The sequence below is a fragment of the Prinia subflava genome, chromosome 4 (genome assembly GCF_021018805.1).
Source record: "Prinia subflava isolate CZ2003 ecotype Zambia chromosome 4, Cam_Psub_1.2, whole genome shotgun sequence".
NCBI lineage: Eukaryota > Metazoa > Chordata > Aves > Passeriformes > Cisticolidae > Prinia > Prinia subflava.
The window spans coordinates 12,149,061-12,175,038 of record NC_086250.1 but is presented as its reverse complement, the minus strand read 5'-3'; the positions used below and the strand labels follow the sequence as shown (position 1 = coordinate 12,175,038).

General features: G+C 41.7%; 1 protein-coding gene across 3 annotated transcripts in view; it reads right to left on the bottom strand.

The window, feature by feature from the left end:
- ITPR2 (inositol 1,4,5-trisphosphate receptor type 2) overlaps positions 1 to 25,978 on the bottom strand; it is a 243,137-nt gene that overhangs the window by 108,381 nt on the left and 108,778 nt on the right. For all 3 annotated transcript variants that reach the window (XM_063395504.1, XM_063395502.1, XM_063395503.1), the window contains 7 exons: positions 24,535 to 24,786; positions 22,955 to 23,080; positions 17,945 to 18,073; positions 17,243 to 17,363; positions 7,361 to 7,551; positions 5,976 to 6,118; positions 4,317 to 4,425 (listed from right to left, as the gene is read on the bottom strand). In XM_063395504.1, coding sequence (XP_063251574.1) covers positions 4,317 to 4,425; positions 5,976 to 6,118; positions 7,361 to 7,551; positions 17,243 to 17,363; positions 17,945 to 18,073; positions 22,955 to 23,080; positions 24,535 to 24,786 — 1,071 coding nt within the window. The remainder of the gene's footprint in view (positions 1 to 4,316; positions 4,426 to 5,975; positions 6,119 to 7,360; positions 7,552 to 17,242; positions 17,364 to 17,944; positions 18,074 to 22,954; positions 23,081 to 24,534; positions 24,787 to 25,978) is intronic.

The following is a 25,978-nucleotide window of genomic DNA, read 5'->3' as shown; positions in this document are numbered from 1 at the left end:
GACCCCCTATCACCTCACAGGCACACTGAGCTCAGTGAGGAGAATGAACTCCTGACAACAGGGAAAAACAGGCCAGTGCACAGGTATTTTTATACATCAGCACAAATAAAACTGACAGCAGAAAGAGGGAAAAATTAAATGCAATTCTTCAAAATGCCTGCAGTGCCACTAACCCAAAATGTGAGTAGTAACACAGATAAAGGAATTTGGATCCTGCTCTCCTATTTAAAATAAGCATTCTTTTGAGGTATGATACATTCAGCAAGCAACACATTTTCACAATTATTCTCTTTTTCCTCCGCTTTTTTTTTACCTACAAATGCTGTTTATCTGAATGCTGCCTAATTTGCACATGGAAATAAGTCAAATCATCTTGAAAAATGAGGCTATAGAATAGAATGCAGTTTAAGTTGAGAATGTCTGTGATTCAACTGCAACGCTGGGACACTGTAGTGGCTCCCAACAAAATCTCCTGGCTTCTAAAACCCATTGAGGCCATTTACCCCAGCAGAAAAAGACCTGCAGCTCCCACTGGCTTCAGCTTGACTGGTAGATCAATACAATAATAAACTGGAACTATTGCTTTTGACAAACTCACTGGAGTTTTGTCAACAGCTCCACATGAAAGATTCAGTTTTTCTGGCACAAAATGACCAAGAGGCAGCAGTGGCCACATCTGGGACCAAATCTTACAGGAATAAAATAAGTTTGTATTTCCACAAAAGCTGTACTGTTTTTTTCACATGTATATTTGGTGGTGGTCCTGCAAACAAAGGGGAGAGGACAGCTTACATTTCATAGCTTACATTTCATAGCTTACATATCATATCTAAAGTGGAATGCAGAAACATTAACCCTGCAAAACAAAAAGCCACAAAACTACTTCCATGATTTTAGATCATGAACTAGTGCAAATGTCTAAGAGAAAACCAACATTTTTCATGAGTTTTTCCAAAAAAGGCAAAAAAGCACAACAACGTATTTCTGACAATTAAGCAGCTTACAGAGTCTTTGTTCTACTGACACTTAAAAACGCAGTTTTCTATTATTTATACTGAAGTTCAACACCTAAAACAGGAAGAAAAAGTATAAAGTGTGTGCTCTGCAGCACAGGCACCCCCTCCTGAAGGGCTCCATTCATTTCCAGTAGTGTTTCTCAGAGGAGCTGCCTTAGGGAGGGGCACACGGGCCTGGATTCTGCCACATTCTGTAACACCCCATCATCCATTAGCACGTCTGATCAGATGTAACATACACACATGGTAGCAGACAGGATATTTTTCCCCCAGATGTGCTGACCTGATTTATGAACAGTTGGGAAATCAGAAGGTTGTCCATACCCAAGGCATTACCATGCCAGCAGCTGGAGTGAGGCAAGACATCGCCATATGAGCACCATGACATCAAAGAGTTCAACAACTTCATCCAGTTCACTGAGGAGGGTTTAATTTAAGCTTCTGAACCCTCTTTGAAGCTGCTGGACCACCCTTCCTGGCCCACCAGCTCTGTTGTATGGACAAGCACTTTAAGAAGGGCAGCAAGGTAATGCTAAGATTTTAAACTGCTCCAGTCATTTGGAAAGTGAGCACACATCAGTCTACGTGTCTCAGGTGCTTTTGGAAATGTTACTCAGATTCAAACTGAGGTTTATAAATAGGTCTAGAGGCAACATTCACACAGAAATTAAATTAATATCAAGCACTACGATGAAACACAAAAAGATATGCCTAACTAAATTCAGAAATCCCAGTCCAAGAGCCTTCTGGCTTTGCAAAATGGGTATAAAAACAGCCAGCGATTCTAGCCCCAAATATAGATGGGGTAGATCTAGTCCAAGCACAGTCCTTTCTGTCTCTCTTGCTTTTCTTCTCAAATAGTCAGTCTGAAGTGAGCTTTAGATAAATACACATAGATAAATACATGTAGCTATCTGAACAGAGGCAATGTGAGCTCCCTCCACACAGCTTTCCCCAAGTGTTTTAACGCTGTTCTGGAAGAGGGGGGCTGTAGATCAGGTTTCACTCCAGTTAGTGACCTAATCAATACAACCAGGGCTAGGACTCAATGCAGGACTCCCAGAAGATTGCAATAATCACCCACAATTACTTATGAGAGCCAGTCAATGGCCAGGAGGTTTTATGTGTCGTTTATATACCTTACATCAAACTTCTGAAATTGAACTTTGATTCCCAGCACGATTAGATGCTGTGATGCTGCAAGACAAGGCAAGACAAGAGTGCTGCCTCAAAGGCTGACTGCAAGGAAATCCAAGGATGTGGAGCCAGGAGGGCACTGGAGACCTGAAACTCACCCCCAAGGAGAGGTGCAACAATAGAGCTGACAGAGTGGATGCAGGTATAAAATCAGTGAAATAAGCCCCTACTCCCCTTTTGCCTCCTGTTCCTTCAGCAGATGACATAGGCTACCTTCAAATGAAGGACAAAGACAGTAGAAGATGCTCAGTGGTGGGAATTAACATGAAGCAAGATGAGGAAATTTTATTTCATTATTTCATCCTTCTTTCTCACTGAGAGAAAGTCTGCAGAAACTGGAGGGTTACCATTTCTGTCAGGTTTATCACAGAAAATACAATTTGATAGATGATTATCAAACTCAGGCTTCCTTTCAAAATGTCCCAGATCCCTCTGTAGCTTTGTTCTGGTTATGACCATTATATGTGTACTACTCTTTTTTTTTTTAATGTCTGCATGCCGTAGTTGAATAACTTTGCAGGCAGTGAGATCACAGCTACAAAAAAAAAAAAAGGGAAACATGCACATGAGGCTATTCATTGTGCTATTTTTACTGTTCTGAAGTCCATGGCATTGAACAATGACTCATAAGAGTAGCAAGCCAGAGAAGCACTTGCAAAGCATATCCAAGCTTGTTTATTCACATATTTGTTTGCACTGATTCATCACATTACTCAGTGTAAAATCAATGGGACTCCAGAGGAAGCACGGAGGAGAAATTCTATTTAGAAAGAGCTTCTCCACCCACCATGCTCCCCCAACATGGGGGAGATCACCTGAGGGATTTGGGAATACACCTCCTTTACCCACTCCTGAAAAGCAGAGCCTTTACAGACTGATGGAGAACATTCCCTCTGATGGGAATTCCCTCCCTTAACTCTGTCTCCCTTTATCAGCACCCACAACAGGGTAAAAGGAGCAACTAAATCTTCTTGCTTGTTTCAAGTCCTACATTAAAAGTGTTGCCTTTTTTCCTCCCCTGTAGTCCTCAGATGAGGTTAACTCATGGTGGGTCTATGTAATTCTTTTGGAGAGGTCTGGCAAAGGTCAGTTACAAAAGCAAATTATTTTTCCCACGTGATGCAGTGGTGTTATGCACCCAGTTTGCTATTGGAATAAAGATGAATAATAATAAATAATAATAATATCTTCCTCCCCTGTGAAATTCTTTTTATGACATTAAAAAGAATTTGTCTGCCCAGGCCTAACCACAGTTTTCTTTGAGGAGGAGGTGAAGATGGGGTTGGTTTCCTCTGCTTACACTGGTTATTTTTGCACAGGGCAGGTGTGATGTCAGCACTGAGAGATTAGATGATAGCTCCATGATTCATATTTCAGAGTGAATAACATTGAAAGGATTTGGGGAATACCCAGAAATATGGATAAGAGGAAACTACACAAAAGACACCGGGTCAGGCTAGAAAGAACAGGGACAGCTGACATCTACATCTGAATCTGCCTACTGACAGCCAAAGGAATAGGCAAAAGGAGTGAGGCATTTGAAAGATTTGGTTTTGCAAGAGGAAACTGGGCAATGAAGGGAGAGAGGAATGCAAGAAATAATTAGACACTTACAGAGTACAGACTATGTCACTTCTTCCCCAAACTGGCAGCTCTGCTTAAACACTGCAGATTTCCTTTCACACATTTGCAAGCATTAAAAAGCACGTGGAGTACAAAAGTCTGACACCACAGGCAGCAGGGAAAAACTGTACAATTGCAATTAAAAATCCCTTATTTCCATTGATTTTGTGGTAAAGTCGGGTGTGACAAATGAAGGCTAATCTCCAGAAATAGAGAATATCCAATATATAATAATTATACACCGTAATACTTGCTACTGCTAATTCATTTCATCTTTCTTGCCTTGACTCCTATCAAGTTCCTCACACAAAACTATGCAAGGCAGAGTTTCTTTTGTTCCAAACCAACTTCCTACCTTACCACACTGTTCCTAAGACACCAGGTTATCTCTAAAAAATGCACAAAATTGAAATCGTGTCAGATTCTGTTATGAATACCGTGCTGTTAGTTCTATATTTATTATTAAAGTGGTAGCAGTACCTCTTCTGCAAAGTTGGTTTTCTTGTCAAGCATTTCTCGTAAAGTTTGAAGGATTTTAATGCAGAGCTTTTCTTCTTTCTCCATTAGCTTCTTTGTGTGATTAATCAACCTGAAAGTAAAATATTAAAACTTAAAGAACCCTGCATATTGTTGCTAAGCCATACTACAATTTCTTTATGCAAAATTTGCCCATCACTGTATTTTTCCTCAAGGAAAGGAAATAAAAGTGGTCAAGAGAAATCATAATTAAAAAGGAAACGGGACTTTCAAGGTGTTGGGAGATTTTTGTGTCAATTTGCATATCTTACTGCCCATACAGAAGGCAGAATTCTACAACCACTTTTTATGAGGACTTCCAGATTAAGATCCATACTTGTTATTTCATCCTTCCTTTATTTAAAGGTAACTGATTTTAAGCATTATTTAAAGGCAACCAGTGTTCACCATGCATCTTGCAAACTTTAAAAGCTACAACCTTTACACCTTCCAACTTCTATGATGCTTATAAAATATTTATGAAGTAATTAGCAAATGGTATTCGGCCAAAAGGATTTCCAAAAAAACCATACATGGAAGCATTCAGAAATACAGACATTTGGATGAAACGTAATTGCTGTTTACATTCACACAGCCACTTGGCAAGCCAGAAATCAAGGTCCATTTCTGTCTCCAGCTATGACTGTGACAGGAGTTTGGATTTCAGTCAGCTGAGGCCGATACCAGAAGCAGCCTTTGTGTCTTTGTGCAGAACAGATCTGTGCACAGGTCCCTGCACTGGTTCACACATTGCTGGAGAAATGTTTGTGAAAATAGGAATGAAGGAAATCTGAAGACCTTGGACAGGTTTTGGGGTTTTTTTTTCTGCATTTTGATGCTGGCTTCAAACAGGAGTTTGGACAGGGGACATGGGATGAGATAATCTCAAAATTAATTTTATTTCTGATTTTTCCAAACATATAAAGTATATTGTTATAATGCTACCTCTGCAGAATATGCAAATAACCAAGGAATCAGGAGAGCTGCCAAATGCATTCATTTCCCCCAAGTTATCTCTGTTTAAATTATAGTTTCTCAAGGGCAGGGAGGGCATCTCATTTGAGGACTAATAAAAAATTTGCAAGACTCTATTCCAATGCACAGACTGCAAATAAAACATCTAATAATTCAAGACCAGATAGGGGTCCCAGTGAAATGTATTTTCAAAGAGCAGTTGGCAGTTTAAAATAAAAATATCGATTTGCTGTACCAAAAAAACCCAACAAAAAACCCACAAGCCTTGAGCAGCCCACTCCTTCATTATGAATTCTTGAAAATTCTGCTATGGAAAATCTAAGTTTCTGTTGTAGATTTGGTGAAATGTAATAGCAAAAGTAGCCCATTGAGAAAACAGAAGTAGGTTGAGCCTGCCACAATTTTAACAAGCCACTAACATCCCATTTCCAGCAGATAAGACAAGCAACCTCTCTCTCTCTGTCCTCTCCAAACAAAACTACTGAGAAATATAAAATATGGAGCAAAAGACCTCACTTCAAGCTTTCAACAGTGAACTTGGACACCTGCTTGCTTAAGTCTCTGCTGAAAACAGAGGTAAGTGCTGTTGAAAATGTTAAAACCCTGCCATTGTTTCCAAAGAAGCAATAGGCCTCTCTGCACACTTACTTGGACATGAAAGCGCCGCATCTTATTCTGGCATCGCTGCCCTCGGGGAACAGGAGCTCTGGGCTGTGCAGCACATCAACCAGCACCGAGAATTCAGCTTGCATCATGGGCGTGAACTGCTGCTCCAGGGAGGACACCACGTCCTGGGAGGACAGGAGAACATCCATAACTACTGAGAACTCCAACAACATCGCCATGGAGCTGCACAGTTTGGTGGGATGCACGGCCTGGCCCAGTGTGATGCCCAGCTGCAGGAGCCCTGGGCAACCCAGATGGCTGTAAAACCACTTCAAGCCTTTCTTCAGGCCACTCCTCACGCAGGGCAAGGGGGAGAAGGTGCCCATTGCTACTCTCTTCTGAATTTCTCCTCTCTGCTAGTGCTCACAAAACCTGTGGCAACAGTCAGGATGATGGTGTGCTGGAAAAACAATGCTCATCAGACACAGTTAATGTGTCTTCTCAGGTGTTGTGTCCTTGGTGTTTAGGGCCCCTCCATTTGTCTGGGTCCTGCTGTTTTCTCGGGTCATAAACCCCTGATGCTGTTTAGGCTCTGCATGCACAGGATAGTCTCCATGTCATGGCCATCTCCAGAGACACAAACGTGACCCAGAGCCTCCAGTATCTCCTCTGCAGCCAGAAAAGGACATGTGGCCTAAAAAGGCAGAAAGGAGATGCTGCTCTCTGGAGCATCATTTCGAGGAGAACACAACTTGAATATTGTGTGCAGTTTTGGGCACCACAGTGTAGGTGACAAGAGGAGTGACATGAAGATGGTGAAGGACCTCGAGGTGAAGCCACATGAGAAGCAGCTGAGGGCACTTGGTCTGTTCAGCTGGAGAAGAGCAGACTGAGGTCAGAGCTCACTGCAGTTCTGCAGTTTCCTCACGAGGGGAAGAGGAGGGACAGGCCCTGAGCTCTGCTCTGTGTGACCAGGGACAGGACCTGAGGGAACGGCTGGAGCTGTGTCAGGGGAGGGTTAGGGTGGATATCAGAAAAGGTTCTTCCCCCAGAGGGTGCTGGGACACTGAACAGGCTCCCCAGGGAATGGTCTGTCAGAGCTCCAGGAGTGTTTGGACAGCACTTTTAGGCACAGGGTGGGATTGTTGGGGTGTCCTGAGCAGGGCCAGGGGTTGGAGTCGATGATCTTTGTGGGACCCTTCCAGCTCAGCTCATTCTGTGATACCTCCTCCTCCTCTCTGACTTCTGCAGGAGCCAAATACTGATCCTGCAGAGCTGAGCCTTCAGCCGCCCCCACACAGAAGTGCAGTGGCTCCTCTCATCCAGCACTCAAAATGCACTGGGCCTGTCTCTGGTATTTTCCGTATCTGGCACATGTGAGATAACTGCAGTCCCACTGCTGCCCAAGCCATTTGCTGTTTCTGTACCTGTAGTTTCTCTATGATGTTCCTGTAATCCCAGGCAGGCCCACCAAGAGCTTCTTTGAAGCGAGGTCCACTGCGGGCTGACATCCTCCACCCCATGGCTGCCCTCTGCACCATGTTGGAGTGACTCTTCATGAACAAAGTGTTCACCTGGCTGTCCAAATCCACTGGAATTGCAATCCCACGGTTCTTGGCTTTAATAGGAAGGAAAAACCCAATTTACATTTACAGTGGCAAAAACTTGAAAATCTTACAGAGATCATGGCATGCAAAAGCCTGATCCCAACTGAAGTTAAGGGGCAGAGTGATAACACTTCAACAGGTTTTAAAAATAAGGATCCTAAAAATAAAATCCCTTAAAAATAAGCACACCTAAGTGGTAGAAATCAGCCATAATCTAGTTAAAGAAAGCAAGCTGTACTACTTTAAATGAAATGAGGATCATTTCCAGTATATATTTTCATAGACACAGACATTTATTTTTTAAAACAGAATAATTTTTCTACTAACTTGAAAAAAATCCAGAGATATTAATAAGAGTAACAAAAGGAATGTTATTATTTCAACAGTTAGTTTCACTCTATTCAGAAGGAAATTCAGAAATTTTTCTTTCTAGTGGACATATGCACATTTATCCAATTTATTGCAAGTACTCCCTGTTGCTTTACTGTATGTTTCTCTTGTGAAGACCTTGAGGAACCAAGTGCATAAAAATTAAATTTGAAAAATACTGTCACCTCTTCTCTCTGGGTTTCCTACACTGCTAGGGTTGCTAAGCCCTGGATTCCTGGATGGTGCCTGGATGCCACTGCAATATATCCAGTTGTTAATAAACATCTGATAGTCTAACTGATAGTTAAAAATTTTAATCTATAGCTAAAAGATGCTATTTTTTTTTCTTTTTTAGAGTTAAGAGGTGAGAAATGACAGAAGAGAGAATAAAAAAAAATGAGGAGAGACTTACAGGGCATCCTCTATTAAACTACTATTGCATCCTGAACTGTTGTATGAAGAGGAAGTTTGAAAGAGAATGTTAGAAGGTATGTGCCCTCTCCCCCAGTAAAATCTGTGTAAGCTGCTACTCTCCATTCTACTGGAGATCAGAGTGACATTGTTCTCTGGTTCAGCACGAGTGGTCTGAAACTCAACTAACAAGCAAGAGTTTGCCCCATCCCTGGAAGTGTTCCAGGCCAGGCTGGACAGGGCTCTGAGCAACCTGGGATAGGGAAGGTGTCCCTGCCCATGGCAGAGGGTGGAGCTGGATGCTGTTTAAGGTCCTTTTCAACCCAAACAATTGCATGACTCTATGATCAATATCTCTGAAAGATCAGGTCACGTTCCAGTGATTAGGCTTTGTATTCCATGTCATTTCACTTAATTTCTGTGGTACAGCTTATGTTTAATAAAAACTTAAAAGTAAAATTGAGCAGTTCTAATCCTTTTGTAATAATGAACAATAAGAACTAATTTTTTGTTTTTCCTTATTGAAACAAGCTGAATTTTAATAAACCATTAGCCCAAATTGTAACTCTGCACAATGTTTCTCTGAGGCATTTCCCACCATTCCACACTAACACGCTTTCCACAGTGGGGGAAGGCATCAGAAATATCCCAGCTCTCCCTCGCAGCTCTAAACCATATGCAGCTTTATTCCTGAACCTGTGGAGCCAGCAGATGCCCTCTGTCCCAAACAGCCCGTGCCTCCAGCCCCACGGGAGGACGTGCAGGCACAGGCACCACACAGCCCTGCTGAATGAAGGCTGCAGTGCTGCCAAGCACAGTGAGTCACACAGCCCAGGCACAAACTTTCTCTTCCCCTCAGGACTAGATGGCAATGGCAGCTTTTATTATAAACCTAAATCTGCCTGTGACACCTCCCAGCCTCAGAGACTGCAGCGAGGGAGTTCTGTCAGGGGAACTCTCTTCCCTTTAATGGATCCCACAGGTTCAGGGCACCCTCCCCTCTTCCCACTGCAAGGCTGGATCCTGATGCAGGACTGTGGCTTCCCCCCGGATCAGGCTGTTCCTTTAGGATGGAAGAGAATTCTCTAATTCCGTTCCTGATAGGCACTTTCTTTTAAATGGTTGGCCACAGGGAACTGAAAAAACAATTAGGGTAAGCTGGGAAGACACAAATTGACTTTTCCTTTTCACTCTCCATTTGTTTTGAAGGCAGGTTCCTGATTACATGTGGAAAATGCCATGTATGGCTGGCCATTATTTCTAATGATTGTTTTTCCATATAATTCAACTGGGCTGTTTTTCAAAACACATTTGCCCTGTTGCTGCCTACTTTACTAGAGAAGTTCATTAAAGTTCTGCCAGTGTGGGTAGGGTGCTGCAGCCTATTAATCCAATTTATTGTGTCCTAATGTCAATCACTGCAATGCTACTGGACAATGCTCACTTCTCAATTAAGTGGAATGTTTGCAGAATCCTGATATATCGAAGAATAAATTTAGCAATGGGGAGCACACTGTTCAGAGGAAACCCAGACTTCTGCAGGCCTATAGATGCCATTTGAAGTTAACAACTTCCATCAGTGTCTGAGGAGCAGTCAAGGACTATGATTGTTCAAAGAGTTGCAGCTAATTAAAACTATCACAAAGAAAACCAGAGAGAAAAAAAAATACTCCTTTGTTTTGAGCAGTTCTTACATGTATAATTCCATTTGTAATTAAGATTTGTATTGGTTGTCAAAGGGCACTGTTGAAGTCTAAGCTATAAACAAAGCCTTTGTCTTCTTATTTCTTTTCAGCTTGTAGAAAGTTTATCTTTCATTTGTTTCACATTTCATTATTTAAAACAACATGAAACATATTTTTACATTTTGGAAAGCTGATGAACAAATGTGAACATAAATATTTATTTTTAATTTAGGTGTTGTAGGCTGCTTTCCTCTTCAAAATGTGTCAATCTCCCTTAAAGTATCAACATCAAATATTTAAAAGCATGTTTATTTTTGTTCCACTTAGAAATACTTTTGGACAGCACTCAAACTTGCAAAGTATGGTTGGAGCTGGTAGACAAAGGAGCCAAGAGGGGGTAAAATTCTGTCTTTCATCTGATTGGTGAACTTAGAAAAAGCTACGTGGCTGTCTGTACATAAGTATCCAACAGGATACTTACCAGGATGGACTCAATAATCCTTGTGGGTCCCTTCCAGCTCAAATATTGTGTGATTCTGTGATGCCTTCAGCCCAGGTAAATTCTGCCCTGCAGTGGAGGGCACATCCAGGCTTTTACAGTGCCCATTTCCCACCTGGGGCACTGTGCACGGGGCTAATTACATCCTGAATACACAACACCATTGTGCCAGTGTCACAGGAGATGGAATTTCTGGGAAATCTTTGAGACTACTGACTCTCCATCTGCTGCTCCCAATTATCTCTCAGCAAGAGAGACAAGATGAGCCAAGAGAAGCGAGCAAACACGACCCATGGCAATGGTCAGAAACGCAGTGCCATGAATTCAGCCAGGTCACAGCAAAATGCCCTGCCCCATGCAGGATGGTTCTGTGGGCATTCCGTGATCAGCAGCTTTCCTTCCCCTGACTGGTTAAACAATGAAATAGTACTCAAAGAGTCAAAAGAAAAGGGCACCATCAATGCCAAGAATCAAGCAGGTAAAAATCAAGGCAGTCTCGATGAGCAAGCGCCAGCAAAGCCCCAGAAGCACAGTCCAGAGAGGCTGAAATGGGCCTAGGTGTTATTTTATTAAATTACCTGCATGTAGTTCTCTTCACAGAAGCACAGCAATTGGACCTATTTCAGGAATACCTCCCGAAGCACTGTCCTTTCACTGTGCTGCTGCCTGAGTCTAAGGACCAATTTAGTCCTGAGGATTTCCAGGAAGTGCCCCTTGCCTGTAATTCTCCTTGGATGCCCATTCTTCAGAATAATCTATCTTTCTATAAGGAACCTCACTGCTCTTGCTATTTCCACCTACTGCTGCCTAATTTTAAATTTCACTCCACTGGCTTTTGCAGTATGTACAGAACACACCAGTGTGTGGTGATTTCACAGCTCATTAACCCCGAAGCATCCCTGGGGAGGGTTTTCAGGGGGACACGCAGGCATTTGGTCCCCAAGAGCCCCTCGAGGAGGAGTGTGATGGGCAGTCTGGGTCAGGAGAAAGCTCCAGCTGTACCTGGCTGTGCATCCTTTGCTCTGCTCACAGTTTACACCCCCTGGTAGCTGCAGACAGCTCTATCATCTTCTCCCACACTTCCCAGTTGTCACGTAACCGAGTGATGCATATTTAGTTCAATTAATTTTGTTCCATAAATCAGTCCCTCCAGCTCCTTAATCATTTACTGACTGCTTAACAAATGCATTTGGATGGAGAGACACTAATGCTAGCAACAGCAAGACTTTTTAAGGGAAATAAAAGCTTTGTGTAGACAAGACGCAAACCTGCCAATCTTGTATCCTTCACTTGGATTTTTTTTTCCAACAGAAAATCTACACTAAAATATTTATCAGCCTGTAAAAAGATCATCATTGAATTTTTCTTGCAATTAGGGAAACACAAACAGTTAAAATAGAATAAAATATGTGCTTCATCTGAAATGTATTCTTCTTGCTGTCAAAAAAATAACAACAGGATAATTATTTTATTTGAACTAAAAATTGAAAATAAAGGTCTAGCTTTTTATAAAATGGAAAAAAGATTTTAAAATTCAAATGGGAAGTGAATTAAATGTATTTTTAGGACTGAAAAATTGTTATATGAAAATTAAACTATATGGACATTAAAATACACATAATAATTTCAAATAAGCAACAAAATGTGACCTAGATTTTATGTTTAATGTTTCCTATTTGTAATTTGTCAGGGAAAAGTAAAGGGCTTTAGAAGGCATAAAAGCATGGTTAAGGAGAACCAGAGGAGAGATTTTTTTTGGATTCTGTACAAGGAGGTATTGGTGACTTCAAATTAGGGAATAAATACTCAACCAGAAAGGACTTCACTACACCTTCAAACCATCTGCTCTGTTACAGACAACCTATGCTCTTTAATATATTTGGAAAAATTTATTGAGCCCCATTTAAAATGATGGCAGCTTATCTGCTATCCCTCCTCCCTCCACTTTCTGTCAACCCACTGACCAAGGACATCCTTCCAAAGTTGGTTCCAATCCTCTGATTTACAATCTAAATTTATTTAGGTTATTTACAACCTAGTGTAATTTATGTCCAGTTGGTTTTGGGTCAGCACTGTCCTTCAGCTTAAATGTCTCTGCGACTATTTATCTTCTTAAGTACTTTTAAAGAGCAACAACACAGGTCTGTGTTTTGCTAGGGAAAATGCATGGAGGTTCTGAATTCCCTTCCTGTAACGCAGTTCTCCTTTTCCCTGACCACCACAGCAGTGCTTCCTCTGTACCTGTTCCAGCTTTGAACCTAGGAAATAGCAATCTTGCAGGGCTCACCTCAAATTCGGTAGGATGGAAACAAGAATTCTCCTTTCACTTCTCCTGCATAACACCCTAGAACATAATCTGACAGTGACTAATGCAATTTGGCTTGCTAACAGATTTTTATTTTAAAGGGTCTGCCAAGAGACACAGTGTAACAAAATGCAGGTTCCTATCTGGCACTGTTTGCTCATCTGGGAAATTCCAATTATTTCATTATTGGTGGTCACAGCACAGGCACAGACAGAGCACATCCTTGGGATAGACACGGTACCAGAGGAAAGATTCAATTTTTAACAACATAAGGGAGAAAACTAATGGATACTACAGAGACAAGGGTGTAAGACAACTGAATTTGCCCTTGTTACAGAAAAGAAAGGTGATGCTCAGAGGTGAAGATACAAGAATTGCTGCCTTAATTAAGATGCAAAGACAGTTCTTTGCATGTGTCCTGAAGGACTGGTCGGGAAAGACCCTGCTTCAATACCATTTAGGATGTGTAATTTAAGATATGCAATCTTTGGTTGTGAGGACAGGTGATATTCCCCAATCTTTAGAGAAAGACAGTAGCTGGTTTAAAATGCAGACTTTGAGACTGGCCTCTACCCTTCTCAACCTTGCAAAGATCATAAAATGCATGAACTGAAAGTCCTTTGATAATGAATTCATTTGAAATAAATTAAATATTTGGATGTCTTATCTCCTCAGTTTTCACAAAGGTCTGGAGACCTTTTAAATATTTTTCATTTGTTGCTATTTTACTAGGGAGATGGGAGCTGTTTTGATTATTCATTTTTTGGACTATATTTTCAAGCAAAAGCTCAGTCCTATGTAATAAAAGGAAAAAGGCCAAAAAGATCTATGTATGTGTTCATTCTCAACAGTATGATAACCTGCTTCAGAAATCCATGAACAAATCACACACACACATATATGTATGTATATATCTATATAGGTATATGGAATTTCACAGGTGTTTCTGTTCATGCCAAGCAGCTGAATGTTTCCTGAGCAATAGTAACCTGGTGCACATTGGTACCTGTGTTCCAAACCTCCTGGAGCCACAGAGGGGACTGCTGAAGAAGGGGAGCAAGCCTCTATGCTTCCTGCTGAACTGGAGGCAGGAAAGTGCCTGGAGACAAAGCAGCAAGGGAGGCTTGAAGAGCTTATGCAGTTTTTCCCTGGTGGTAAAGTGGAGTTGAAGTACCAGGGTTATAAGAAATAAGCTTCTGCAAGATATCCTTTTGTAGACCTGGAAAGTAATGCACACTCTTACAGTGCTCATCAGAAAGCACATGTAATGATCTTAAGCTCTTGAGATCCACCTGCCAGCAACAAACCAGGAAAGGACTGAGCAGAGTGTGTTACCCAAACTTGCTCTGAAGTGGGTCTGTCATTATATGGATCTTTGATATCTTGGGAAATCTGTGTATGATCTTTCTTCCCCTGAGATTCATTTGTAAATCCAGAGCAATGACATATCAACAAAAAATAATTTTTTAAAAAAATCATGTTTGTTCTTTCAGATCTATACTACCCTTATTTTCCATCAGAAGTCTTTGGTTCCTGCTGTAAATCTATCCAATACTCCATCTCTGATATAGGCAAAATCTTTTTAGACGTTTTTTAAAGCCTTGCTGTGAAACACGAAGGCCCTGACATTAAAGCTGTCATATTCTCAAGTCAGTAGAGGGAAAAAAAAGGTACAAATATGCAGGCAGCAAAAGAGGCACGAGAAGGTTGCTGTGTTTGTATTATGGAAGATGCCTCTGGCTTCTCACAGTGAAGCATCATTTTGGGCAAAGGAACACTCGACAGAGAAAGGCACCAGGCACTCACTGCAATCACAGAAGGGCCTTGTCTGTAAAAGCCTCTGGTATTCCCAGCTGGAGCAGCTTTTCCAAAAATTTCCATAGAGAAGAGCAGGCCTACTCCATTAACCCAGGCAAGACATGTTTGCCACCGTGTCTAAAAGCACCGAGTACCACCCGCGGTTAAAATCTCCACTGGCCAGGCAAATTTTGCACAGCAGTGCTTGTCAAAAACTCTGCTTCTACTTCTTCTCCAGCTAACTTGCTTTTTGGGGAAATCCTCCTCACCTCTTCCCTTCTGCACTGTCAAAATAAAACACTCAATACAAACGCGGCAATTGTCTGACACAATTTTACCATCCTGGATATTGCTGCAAGTGCTGAATCCCCAAACAATTGTTATGATATGGGCAGGGAAATCAGCAATGGGGAAGCTGTGTGCCTTCAGGGAGCTGCTCTGAGGCTGCCAGCCTGGCAGTTCCTGCTGCTGCTGCAGGGAAGTCCCAGAGGAGGACACGGAATGATGCCCTTCACTGGCAGCTCAGCTCCGCTCTGCCACGCCTGAGAGTGCCCAAGGCATGGCTGGGGTCCCAGGGGTGGGAAGCCAGAGAAACAAGAAAAAGCCTGGACCCACAGGACAGCACAAGATCTTACTTCAAGACAAAACAAAACAAAACAAAACAAAACAAAACAAAACAAAACAAAACACAAAACAAAACACTCCAAGCCATCTCCAGAAAAAAAGAAAACAGGATGAAAGAAAGGACTGTAGAGGAGATGGAAATTGAATTCCACAAATAGGGAATAAAATCACATATCTGAAGCAAACTCCAGACATCAGCTGTTCCTGGAGCCCCCAGAAACAAGAGGCACACAGAAGACTGCCCACCAAAGCCCACCAGCCCTTTCATGTGCTGGCACACCTGGCATGAAGCTGGATCTGCCATCCCCTTAGGGTGACTCGTGGTTTCCCTCTCAAGCTGCTGTGGGGACAGGTTCAGCTTGGCTGTCTCAACAGGGCAGAATCAGGGAATAATTTAGGTTGGAAGAGACCTTCAAGATAGAGTCCAAGCAGTAACATAACAGTGCCACGTCCACCACTACACCAAGTCTCTAAGTGCCACATCTACACATCTTTTAAATACCTCCAGGGATGATGACTCAACCACTTTCCAGGGCAGCCTGTTCCAGTGCTTAACAACCCTTTCCGTGAAGAAATCTTTCCTAACACCCAACCTAAACCTCCTCTGGTGCAACCTGAGGCCTTTTCTTCTTGTCCTAGCACATGTTCCTTGGGAGAAGAGAAAGCCCAGCGAGAGCCTGGCCTGACTCATCCAGCAATCAGTGGAGCTCTGGATTGCTGGAAATTGCTGGGAATTTTTCATGCTAGAATCAGCTGTGTGCTGTGGGCACGTAGCCAAATGGAAAATAAACCCACACTCAGATGTCTCCAAACAGCCTCATCTTGATGAGATAACACAACAGCCTCTCTGAGCTAGAATCTGATTTTAAATGCAGCTCTACAGAAATGAAGACATTGAGCTGTCTACAAGCACACAGAGGGCATGGCTGGTCTCAAATCTACTCTCACACGCCCAGCTTCTCCCCCTTTCCCCAGACTCCCAAAGGAAGTATTTTATTGATGACTGTTTCCAGAAATGCCAGAGAAGAGCAAGGACAGAAGTGTTAAACACACAAAACAAGAATTTGTAGAGATGGAGCTTTATGTGAGACTGTAGTAGCTATAGAATAAAGGAAATAAAATGTCTTCAACCTCCAAAGTTCCTTTGCCAGATGGATCTATAATTAAATCATTTGCACTACAAATAAAACAATTGAAGGTTGCTAAATTTTTAGGTGACTGCCTATTCACATTCACACAGAAAGTTAATGAGATGTTTTGGCTAAAATGTTCAATGATACTTCTGGAACGCTATTCCAAAAATCTAAATTTAGAGTTGATTATTACAGTGCTGCAGATGGCTCTGGGACCCTCTCATATTGTTTTACCATTATTTAGTAATACTTTTTAATAAATGTATCAACAACAGAATTTAGCCAATTTCTATGTATCTCTGCCTCTAGTCAGCATTCATTCACACTGAGCAGAATCCTATTCTACAAGCAACCAGCACCACTGATTTTGGAAACTACATTGAATAATCCTTTATTCTGTCATGGCCGAAGACTTTAAAATCATATTTACAGAAATTTAACTTAATAAAATTTTGCCAGTCTTAGCAATGTTCTGGTAAAGAATATTTTTTAATGTATGATAAGAAGTTTTAAAAAAAGATATTTGAAAAGGGACTCTTTTGCTTAAGTTTTGATTTAATATCATAACTTGCTTGAATTTAAAAGTTAAAATCATCAAGAATTTCAACCATCAAATTAAAATTGATGGCTGAAAGCTCAGTCATGGCTCACTTAGCAAGCTCATCCCTCTGCCCTACCAGTTCCACCCTAACAACCCTATTTGATGGGGCAGGTTTGAATGGGTTATAAAATAAGGAAGAATTTAGCCTCAGAAAGTGGGATTTCTGAGATCACGACTGACACAATTTCAGGATGGTAGAGTCAAATTAAAAACTGTCAAGCTTCAAGTCTGACCTTTAAACACGAAGAGCAATAATCAAAGTAAAACCTGGCACCTACCCACTTCAGCCAAAGTCTTGATACAGGACTCCACTGAGGCTTTCTGTGTTGGGTTTGGCCAGGTACAGTTGTAAATTCTAAAAGCAGACTGTAGCAGCTGAATAAAAACAGGCTGGTGTGTCTGAAAACAAAAACAAACACGGAATTTTACTCTTAAGGATCTCCTCACAGCTGCCCAAGGTTTTGACACAACCTAAACCAAGGGGGTTTTAACTCGTAGACTCAAGTTACAGCTCTATTAAATTCTCTTTGATCTTTAGGTCTGGCAGGAGCAGAAATCAATGCTGCGCCTCTAAAAATCCAAATCATGCAATTTTTCCTCAGATTGCCACTGATATCAAGCAAACACAGTACACACCAGAAGGACAGAGGAGCTTTTCCTGTTCTCAGGCATGTGTCCCTTCTGTCACAGGATACAGCATCTCCCTCACACAAAGATTTTTCTGCAAGGAAACCCCCTCCAGTGAATTCACAAGAGCCAGAAGTAACTCTGACCACATTGAGCTGTCTACTAGTTCGAAATGTAAATGATTGAAATGAAGAATTAAGTGTTTTAAAGAGGGATTAAGCTGGTCGTCAGTGCCATTAGAGGGGACAGAGAAATAAAAGGAAGATGAAAAGAGACAGCATTCCTATGCAGGTAGCAGAAGGTATCTCGTTAACGATCTGAATAACTTATTTGTCTGTGTCTCTTCTCCTTACCTGGAGGCTGGTGCTGTTGTCTGAAAATGGTGAATTGAAGAAGCCACTCACAATGCTCATGACAGGCTCAGTGACATATTTCTCCAGAGACGTGTCTGCATGTTTACGATCTGTGGTTGTGTTACAAACCTGCAGGGAAGGAGGAGGAAACAATGAGATTTAGTTCTCCCCAATAAGCAAGCTTCTTTATTTTGGATTTATTACAACACATCTGATATTTCTTCTTAAAGTAAAAACAAAAGATTTTTGTATAGTGTCTATCAGAGAGAACTATGTTAGAGTTGAAGCTGGATTTGTTGTAGCTTTTCTTTCTTCTTGGAGGTCCACCTTTCTCTTCTGAACTAGTTCTTTCTGGCTGCCTGCCTCTTCTTTCCCACACCATGAAGCAAAGATCCCCCTAAATCAGCACACTGCATGCCACTTACACATTTAGACAGATTCAAGAAGAAAATGGACCTTTCCTCCCATTGCAGGGCTGGTTGGAAGATGCTTCAGAGACAGATGAGACATAAACAACTGAGGTTAGAAAGATTTCATACAACATTTAGCTTCTCTCAACAATTAATCACCACAGCTGGGTGGCAAAGGTGAAGCTCATTTGCAGGAAAAATGTTTTTAGAGGGAAAGAAGGGAAACAGACATTCAATACCAACAGGCTGTAGGATGGTACTGGAAGAGAGGCAGCATTTCTTTGGGAAGCCACATGGGGAAAATACAGAAGCCAAGCTAAAATAATGAAAGAAGGGAATGGATGATACCAGGACAGCTCTGGAGCACAGAAGGATGATTAAATGGTGGGAGGAAGTGGGAAGATTTGTACAAAAGGTTCTTGAAGACTCCCTTTGGTACGACACTTAAAGTTTGTTGCTTCATAAAGATGTCACACTTAAAGAAAGGGAAAAATTGCTGGTGTGGATTACATCCTTCAGTATTTCCTTTATTTGTCTTTGACACTTGTGAACATCTAAACGGAGCCATGTTGACTTTGCATGTGTCAGTGTACACAGTACTGAAAGGAGTCTACAGAGAGCCAAAAACAGTGAGAAAGGGAAGACTGGACAAATAAGTAGTACAGACAGTTGTCATACTACCTCTTCAACAGCCTTTAAATAAGCAGTTGTAGTCATGTTTAACAAGAAATGAAGGCAGAGTTGTTTTCTCTTTCACCTACGCAAACCAGAGACGACTGCAATGTTCTATGGAATCTATGTAAAAGCAGAATTTATTTTGCATACAAAAATTCCAGCCTTTTCACTGCCATCTGTACATTTAACACATAACCCCAAACCTGAGTGGCACACACTTACCATTACATCTCTTCAGGGATGGGGAGTCCAGAGAAGCTGATTGAATTGCTTAAGGTCACAGGGAAAAGTTGGTGACAGAAGCAGAGAGATAATCCACAGCACCTGAATCTCACACAGGGTAGATTCTCTCTAATTACACACTGCCACTGTCACTACAAGACAGCAATTTCACCCGGAATGTTTTAAGGAAGTTTACTGACATGACATCCAAAAGCACCTGTGTTGAGGGTATGATAGAGCTCAGGGGAACACAGAAGCACCTTGGCTCTAGCACACAAGCATTGTCATGTAGTAGGCAGAGGAATAACCAAAGATAACTTCAGACTTAGACAAATGAGGCATCTTGAGGAGTTTGTTTGTCTGCTTATCTAAAATGTGTCAGATAAATCAGTCATGCCTCCACAGAGTGCACTTTTTATCACCCCAGGAAAGATTTTGGAGGGAGAAGCAACAGTGGCTAAAATGAAACAGCAAACTCATCAGCCCTTCTGTTTTGTGAAAAGTGTGACACCACCACCACCCCCAGTCTGCATGAAGGTAAATGATTCAGTTAATAATCAAAACTTGTTTAATTATTTTTAAGAGATCATAGAACTAAAAATCTCTGAAAGTTCTTTTGCCTTTAATTAATCTGCATGCCAGTTTTGGCTGGAACCAGTAGCTCTGAGCTCAGCACTTGCAATCCCAATAGGAAGACAGGGACACGTGCAGTGCTAGCACAGCAAATGCAGAAATCACCAAAACTAAATTTCAGAACACTTTTAAGCTTTCCCCTTCAGCTGTCTGAAAAGCAGAGCCATATGTGGGAATGCCACTCTGCTCCAGCACTGGTCTGAAAAATTCCCAGCACAGAAGGAATTTGGAAATCCTCTCATTTGTTCTTATCCCTCTGCCCTTTGGGGACTGAAAGATCTTCCTCCGTGGAAGAAGAAAAAAAATGAAATGCATGAAATGGAGATGAGGATTGAGAAAGCAGTGTTTAAAAACCCCTTAAGAGGCTTTGGGACCAAAACTCACATGAATAATACTTAAAAAATTCTGCAGAGAAAGCCAGGATGACTTTACAGCTGTCAGATCCCCGGCTCTTATTTTTAATCCTGCTCAGACTACAGCTGCTGACTTACACGGGCTGGGCCACACGCAGGAAAGGGAAGCCTTTCCCTCAGCAGCACCCACTTTGCTCAGCACAAGGCTGCAAGTCACACCCAGCAGAAAGTAGGTTGGCAGAAGCTGTAGAAGCAGGGTGTCTTTGAAAGCCCGACAGCTTTTGGCACACCCAGTTTATCCACGGATCCGCCTCATGCCTGCTTTGCAATGTAGCACGTTGTTGAAAGGAAAATGACAACTGGGGACAAAATATTTCCTTCCTCAATCCAGAAACAGATAAAAAAATCAGGCTGTTTTTTCTTTTAATATATATCTGTAACAGAAGGAACCCAACCTGAGGATAACACTCTCCGTCTTTCACCTTGGTGCTCTCCAATAACAGACTCAAAGCGCACAAACTCACCCACTGACAGGCATTTGTAGAAGCTAAAAGAAAAGTGTTTCCCCTTCCCCCATGCAAAAGCATCCCTTTTAGCTCACTGGAACACAGAGGATCAAAGGGCTCTTTTTCTAAATGCTTTGAAAGCTATTGTAACATCTTTCATGAGCCTGACAGCATTCTAACTGTCCTGATAGCTACAGAATGCTGATGTATTTATAACACACGGGCTCTGTTGAGGCCCCAGAGCACCAAATCTGAACAAATACACTCCATAACCTGGAAAACACAGCTATCTATGGCTGGAGAGCAGGATAGACCAGAGCACTTCTGACACGCTTGCAGGAGAGCAGAATAAAGCTGCATTTTGCCAACAGCACCTGCACACAAAATGCAGCATTTTCTCTCTTCACCTCTGAAAACCTGGAGTCTAATTTGCCTTAGGAGAGAGGGGTGTGAAAACAAGCTCGATGGTCACCAGCATCAGGACAAGCCTCCAGCATTTAGCACAGTGCAGTTTGTCTCCAGGTTCATGAAAGGAAACCTGGACAGAGCCCTCTTTCTACTTGTCTGCTTCTAGCCCAGGGGCACAGAAAATTGGCCACGTTCAAGGGCTAGGGAGGAGAGATAGTCTGTTTGGAAAGTCAGGGTCAGGGCATGTCAGGAAAGGGCAACCCAGAAAGGGAATTAAATAGAAGGAAATACTTCTTGAGGTAAAACCAGTAAGGTTAAAAGTCAGAATGCTCCTCCAAGGATGTTTCTCATCCTAATTTTCAACCCAGGTTGTTTTGTCCAGGAGGGCTCTCACTGTGTAACACAACCACAGAGACAAAACAGCAAGAAAACAGGGTTTGAAGAGGACTAATTACTGCTGAGAATGGCTACCACCAATAAAAGAGAGCACAAACATCCCTGCCTTAACCTGCTCCTAGGGAAAAATAAAGAGGTTAAAGAAAACAAACAAACAAAACCCCCCAAAACAGAAACAACAACAAAAAAAACCCCACCACAACAACAATAACCTCCCCCTCAACCATGTATAAGGTTTCTATTTCACAGAGAAATGAACATGTCCCAGCACCTATTGTACAGCCCAAGTCTCTGCATTCCTTCTTCTTTTAGCTAAAATTCATGATATTTTCTCCCAATAGGTCTCACAGGAATTATTTTGTGGCACACTGTTACTCTGGGGTCAATGTCTGCTGGACCAAACTGAGATTCTTTACCTTTTTTTTCTTCATTTCAATGAAATGAAGAATGCAAGGAGTGAGAACTTAAGAATTATAAAATGTAATGGACCATGGACTGGAAAAACCCCAAAACCCCATGGTTCTACTTCTTGAGCAGAACGAGCAACACCATTGTTTGTCATTAATATTGTAATTATTTATAATTACAAGAAGCATTAACCTCCTAGAAAATGATGTGTCGTGCAGGCTATAATCATTACATCACACTAGCTTCCCCTCATTGCTCTACTATTGCATTTAATCCCTGTGGAAGTCATAAGATTGCTCTTGTGCCTTCAAAATCCCTGGGAAAGGAAGCTTAATTCAACTTGTAACTTAAAATTTAATTCAACAAGTACTGACACCATGAGGCTCACTGAGGACCACAGGAATGGCAGGCCTGTGGTACTGACTGTGCCCTGTCATCTTGCAGCTGTAATTTATATTTGAATTAGTATTCTAAGGGACCACAGCTCCACACCTGCCTTCCACATTGGCAATGAGAATGCAGTGACAGGAGAATAAAAGACTAAATAAAATAGAGACTAAAGAAGGAACACGAGCCAGAGAAGGTCTTGATCCGTGATCCTCACTATAACAGCAGAATAAAGGAAGAGATTACAGATGTGGGGGGTTTTTAGTCACCACCATAATGACATGTAATGCACGTTCCCAAAAGATATACACAGGCTCTCAACCATGTTCACTCACCCAATTTATTTCTCTGTAAGAAAAGAGAAAGGCACGGGTTCCAAGATGCCCTTTTAGAAAGAGAAGGCTGCTAGTAATTAGCAGGTCAAATGATGATAAAGATCATAGAAATGACTGTTTGTTAAACAAACCAACAAACCAATCACACCTATCCTATTGTCAACTTTGAACAAAAATTGTTAACAAAATAAAAGAATTTCACAAAAAAACCCCATTACTGCCAGTTCAATTGTCACCCATGACCATTCTGCAATATTTAACACCTGGTGAAACTTACCCTTGCCATATCAACAAGGAAGTTCTCAAAAAGTTTCCAGATATGGTTACTGGCATAGATTTCTTTCATTTCCACTTCAGTATCCACATAACAGTGGTTAACAAAATTAACATATGCAATTTTCACCTGCAGGAACAGCAAAAACACAATCACTATAGAATGGAACAGTAAAAACAATTAACATAATGTTTTCTATCTGCAAAAATACTGAACAATAAAAGATGAACCTTTACTAACAATGCTAACAAACATTCACAACCATAATGATGCATATGTTTGGTTCTGAACATTTAGGGAGAAGCAGGGCAACACATGCCTTAATGCGTTTATTGAAAGACCACAGGAAGAAAAATGAAAAGGTTTTGCAAACATCCTTACTCTAATGACAAAACCCCCACAAAACAAACCAGTAATGATTCTGGTATTTAACTGATATTAAGACCAGCAAGGCCTGGCTCCAAAGCTAGAGGCTGTCAAAATGCAGGACACCCCTGCAGCTGCCAATTGACTGAGTAGGTTGAAGTCTTGTGACAGGCTTGCCAAATATAAAATAAAAAGTCTTTTGCACGGTTGAGACCGAAGTCCCTGTATTTCCACAATCCTAATGCAGCACTTGCATTTGGGATCTAAATGACAGAGAAAGGCTGTGGTGCACTGGGACTGCAGCAATGGCAGCACAGGGCCTAGGATGAGGACTGCAGTTGCACTCCTCTCTGGCATGACAAATCTGCATGTGCACAGCACAAAAATGGATATCCAGTGCCCAAAATGTATAGATTAAATATAAACATATGCAAATGCACTGAAAATTTCTTGTCACGGTCAAGGGAGATGAGATAGTTGCATATGTTCAATGCTGTGAAGAGAAAAGCTCAGATCAGACCTTTGGGTTTCATTTGTTTGGGATTTTTTATCTCATTACCATCTGTTGAAATTAATGTTAAGGGGAACTTTTGGGCAAAGCAAACATATTTCTTTTTAATAATAGGGTAATTTGATCACAAGGGCAATTTCTATGGCACAGAGGGAGTTTTAACTCCTGCAGGCCCCAGTTCTGTTGTTTTGAGCCCCATTTTTCCACCAGATAATATCACAGTCCAACTTTAGCATGGCACATGCAGAATTGTGCCTTCGTATGCAGTCGATAAAAACATTTGCAGGACTGCAATTGAGTTTAATAAAATGAGACTTCAAGCAAATTCCCACTAACTTCAGCATGGACAGAATTTTATCCATCATTTCCAAGCAATTCAGGCAGCGACAAAACATTGGCTTTACCCAACACTCAGCTGGGTCTTCACAGCTTCAGCCAGAAGTCATGAGAGCATTAAACCCTGCCAGTGGCTGGACAAACCCAAAACAAAACAAAGTGTCTGAAAAGCTGACAAATGGAGCATTAAGGACATGGAATTTTCTGTGGAATAAATACTGTCTATCCTTTCTCACTTACTCACCTTCAGAAGCACCACCCATTTCCAGCCCATTTCCCGTGCAAATATTCAACTTGTCAGCACATTATAAGCAATAAAATATTGTCTGTGATCCTAAGAAAGCGAAGTCTGGTTCCCTGTGAATCGTACCTCAGGAATGCAGTCATCATGGGTCACTACCCTCACGATATCATCCAGGGGCAGCAGTGAATTGCACTTGATCTCTGTGTACACGTTCTTGCCCTCGGTGCAGGCGGCCAGCAGTTCCACCAGGGTGATGTGATAGGCCAGGGGCCCGCTCTCGTCGGCTCGGTCGCGCTCCGAGCACATCATCTGCAGCAGCACCGGGAAGGAAGCTCTGTCGTTGTAGAATATCAACACGTCTTCCCCGCCGTTTATCAGCTGAGAAAGAGATCACAAGGTTCTGAGCGCCCTGCGCTGCAATCCTTTTGGACTCAATGATTTTAAAGGCCTTTTCCAACATAAACGATTCTACAATTTTTCTAATTTCTTATTTCATCTCTAAGCATGCGGAAACTCTCTAGCTAAAACCCAAACAATGAAACAAAATTTATTCTGATGCCGTTTGCCAAATGAACATGTCAAAACAATACCCAAGGCAAACTTCTGCTCTTATCAACAGAAGTGCAAATCTGGAATAACTCACACTAATGCAAGGTGAATTTGAGGTTTAATTTCTGTGTAGCTCTGTCTTTACCTAAGACAGCACGCCATCCTTATTATTCCTACCATCTCTATGTTTGTGTGAAGTTAATTAATTATCCTCACCTCCTGCTGGGAGCCCAGGATGCACTATTATCCCTGTTTCATAGATAGGCACTTGAGGTGCAGTGAGATTAAATCTTCCACGCTGCCTCATGCAAAAAGCCAGTGGCCCAGGAATTGAACCCAGCTTTTCCCTGCCCTGGCTCAGTACTGGAAAAAAAGGGAGATTCCTCCACCCTGTGCATATCTGGCAGGTGGGTCATGACTTTGTCAGTGCCATGTCAGCACTTTCACTTAACAGAAAACTGGTGTATGTGATAAATGTTTGATTCTGCTACAAGTGCTCTGCTCATCTCAAGAGGATCCAGAGCGGCGCTGGATGCCGGCAGCCCCATCTCAGCACAGCTCACTGAAGAGCTCTGCTCTAACCCTGTTTGGAATCCTCTCTCCACCACTGTCCTCTGAAGCTCAATCCACTCTCAATGTGGGTGAAATAAGCTCCCACAAACCCCTCCTAGTACAGAACACACCCTGGCAGCTCAAAAATCACACTTATTTTGTGAATTAGGCACTTGACCTATTCCAGTCCATATTTGATATGAAATCCCAGCTTACTCAATTCACGGGTAGTCATAAAGGTTGCTGGAGCTGCTGAGAAATGGGAAAGCAGCAAGAACAGGAATTAAAATTAGTCTCCCAGAATGAAAAGTCAAAAAACATTTCATTACACTTTCCAGGGTTTCCACACTTCAAATTTTGAATTCACAGCTTTTCTGTTTGTGCTTTCCCTGCTTGTTGCTTATTTTTACTTTGACATTTGGCTGGAGCGAATTGTGAATTCAGTCTTTCCTGCAATTCCTATCTCTCA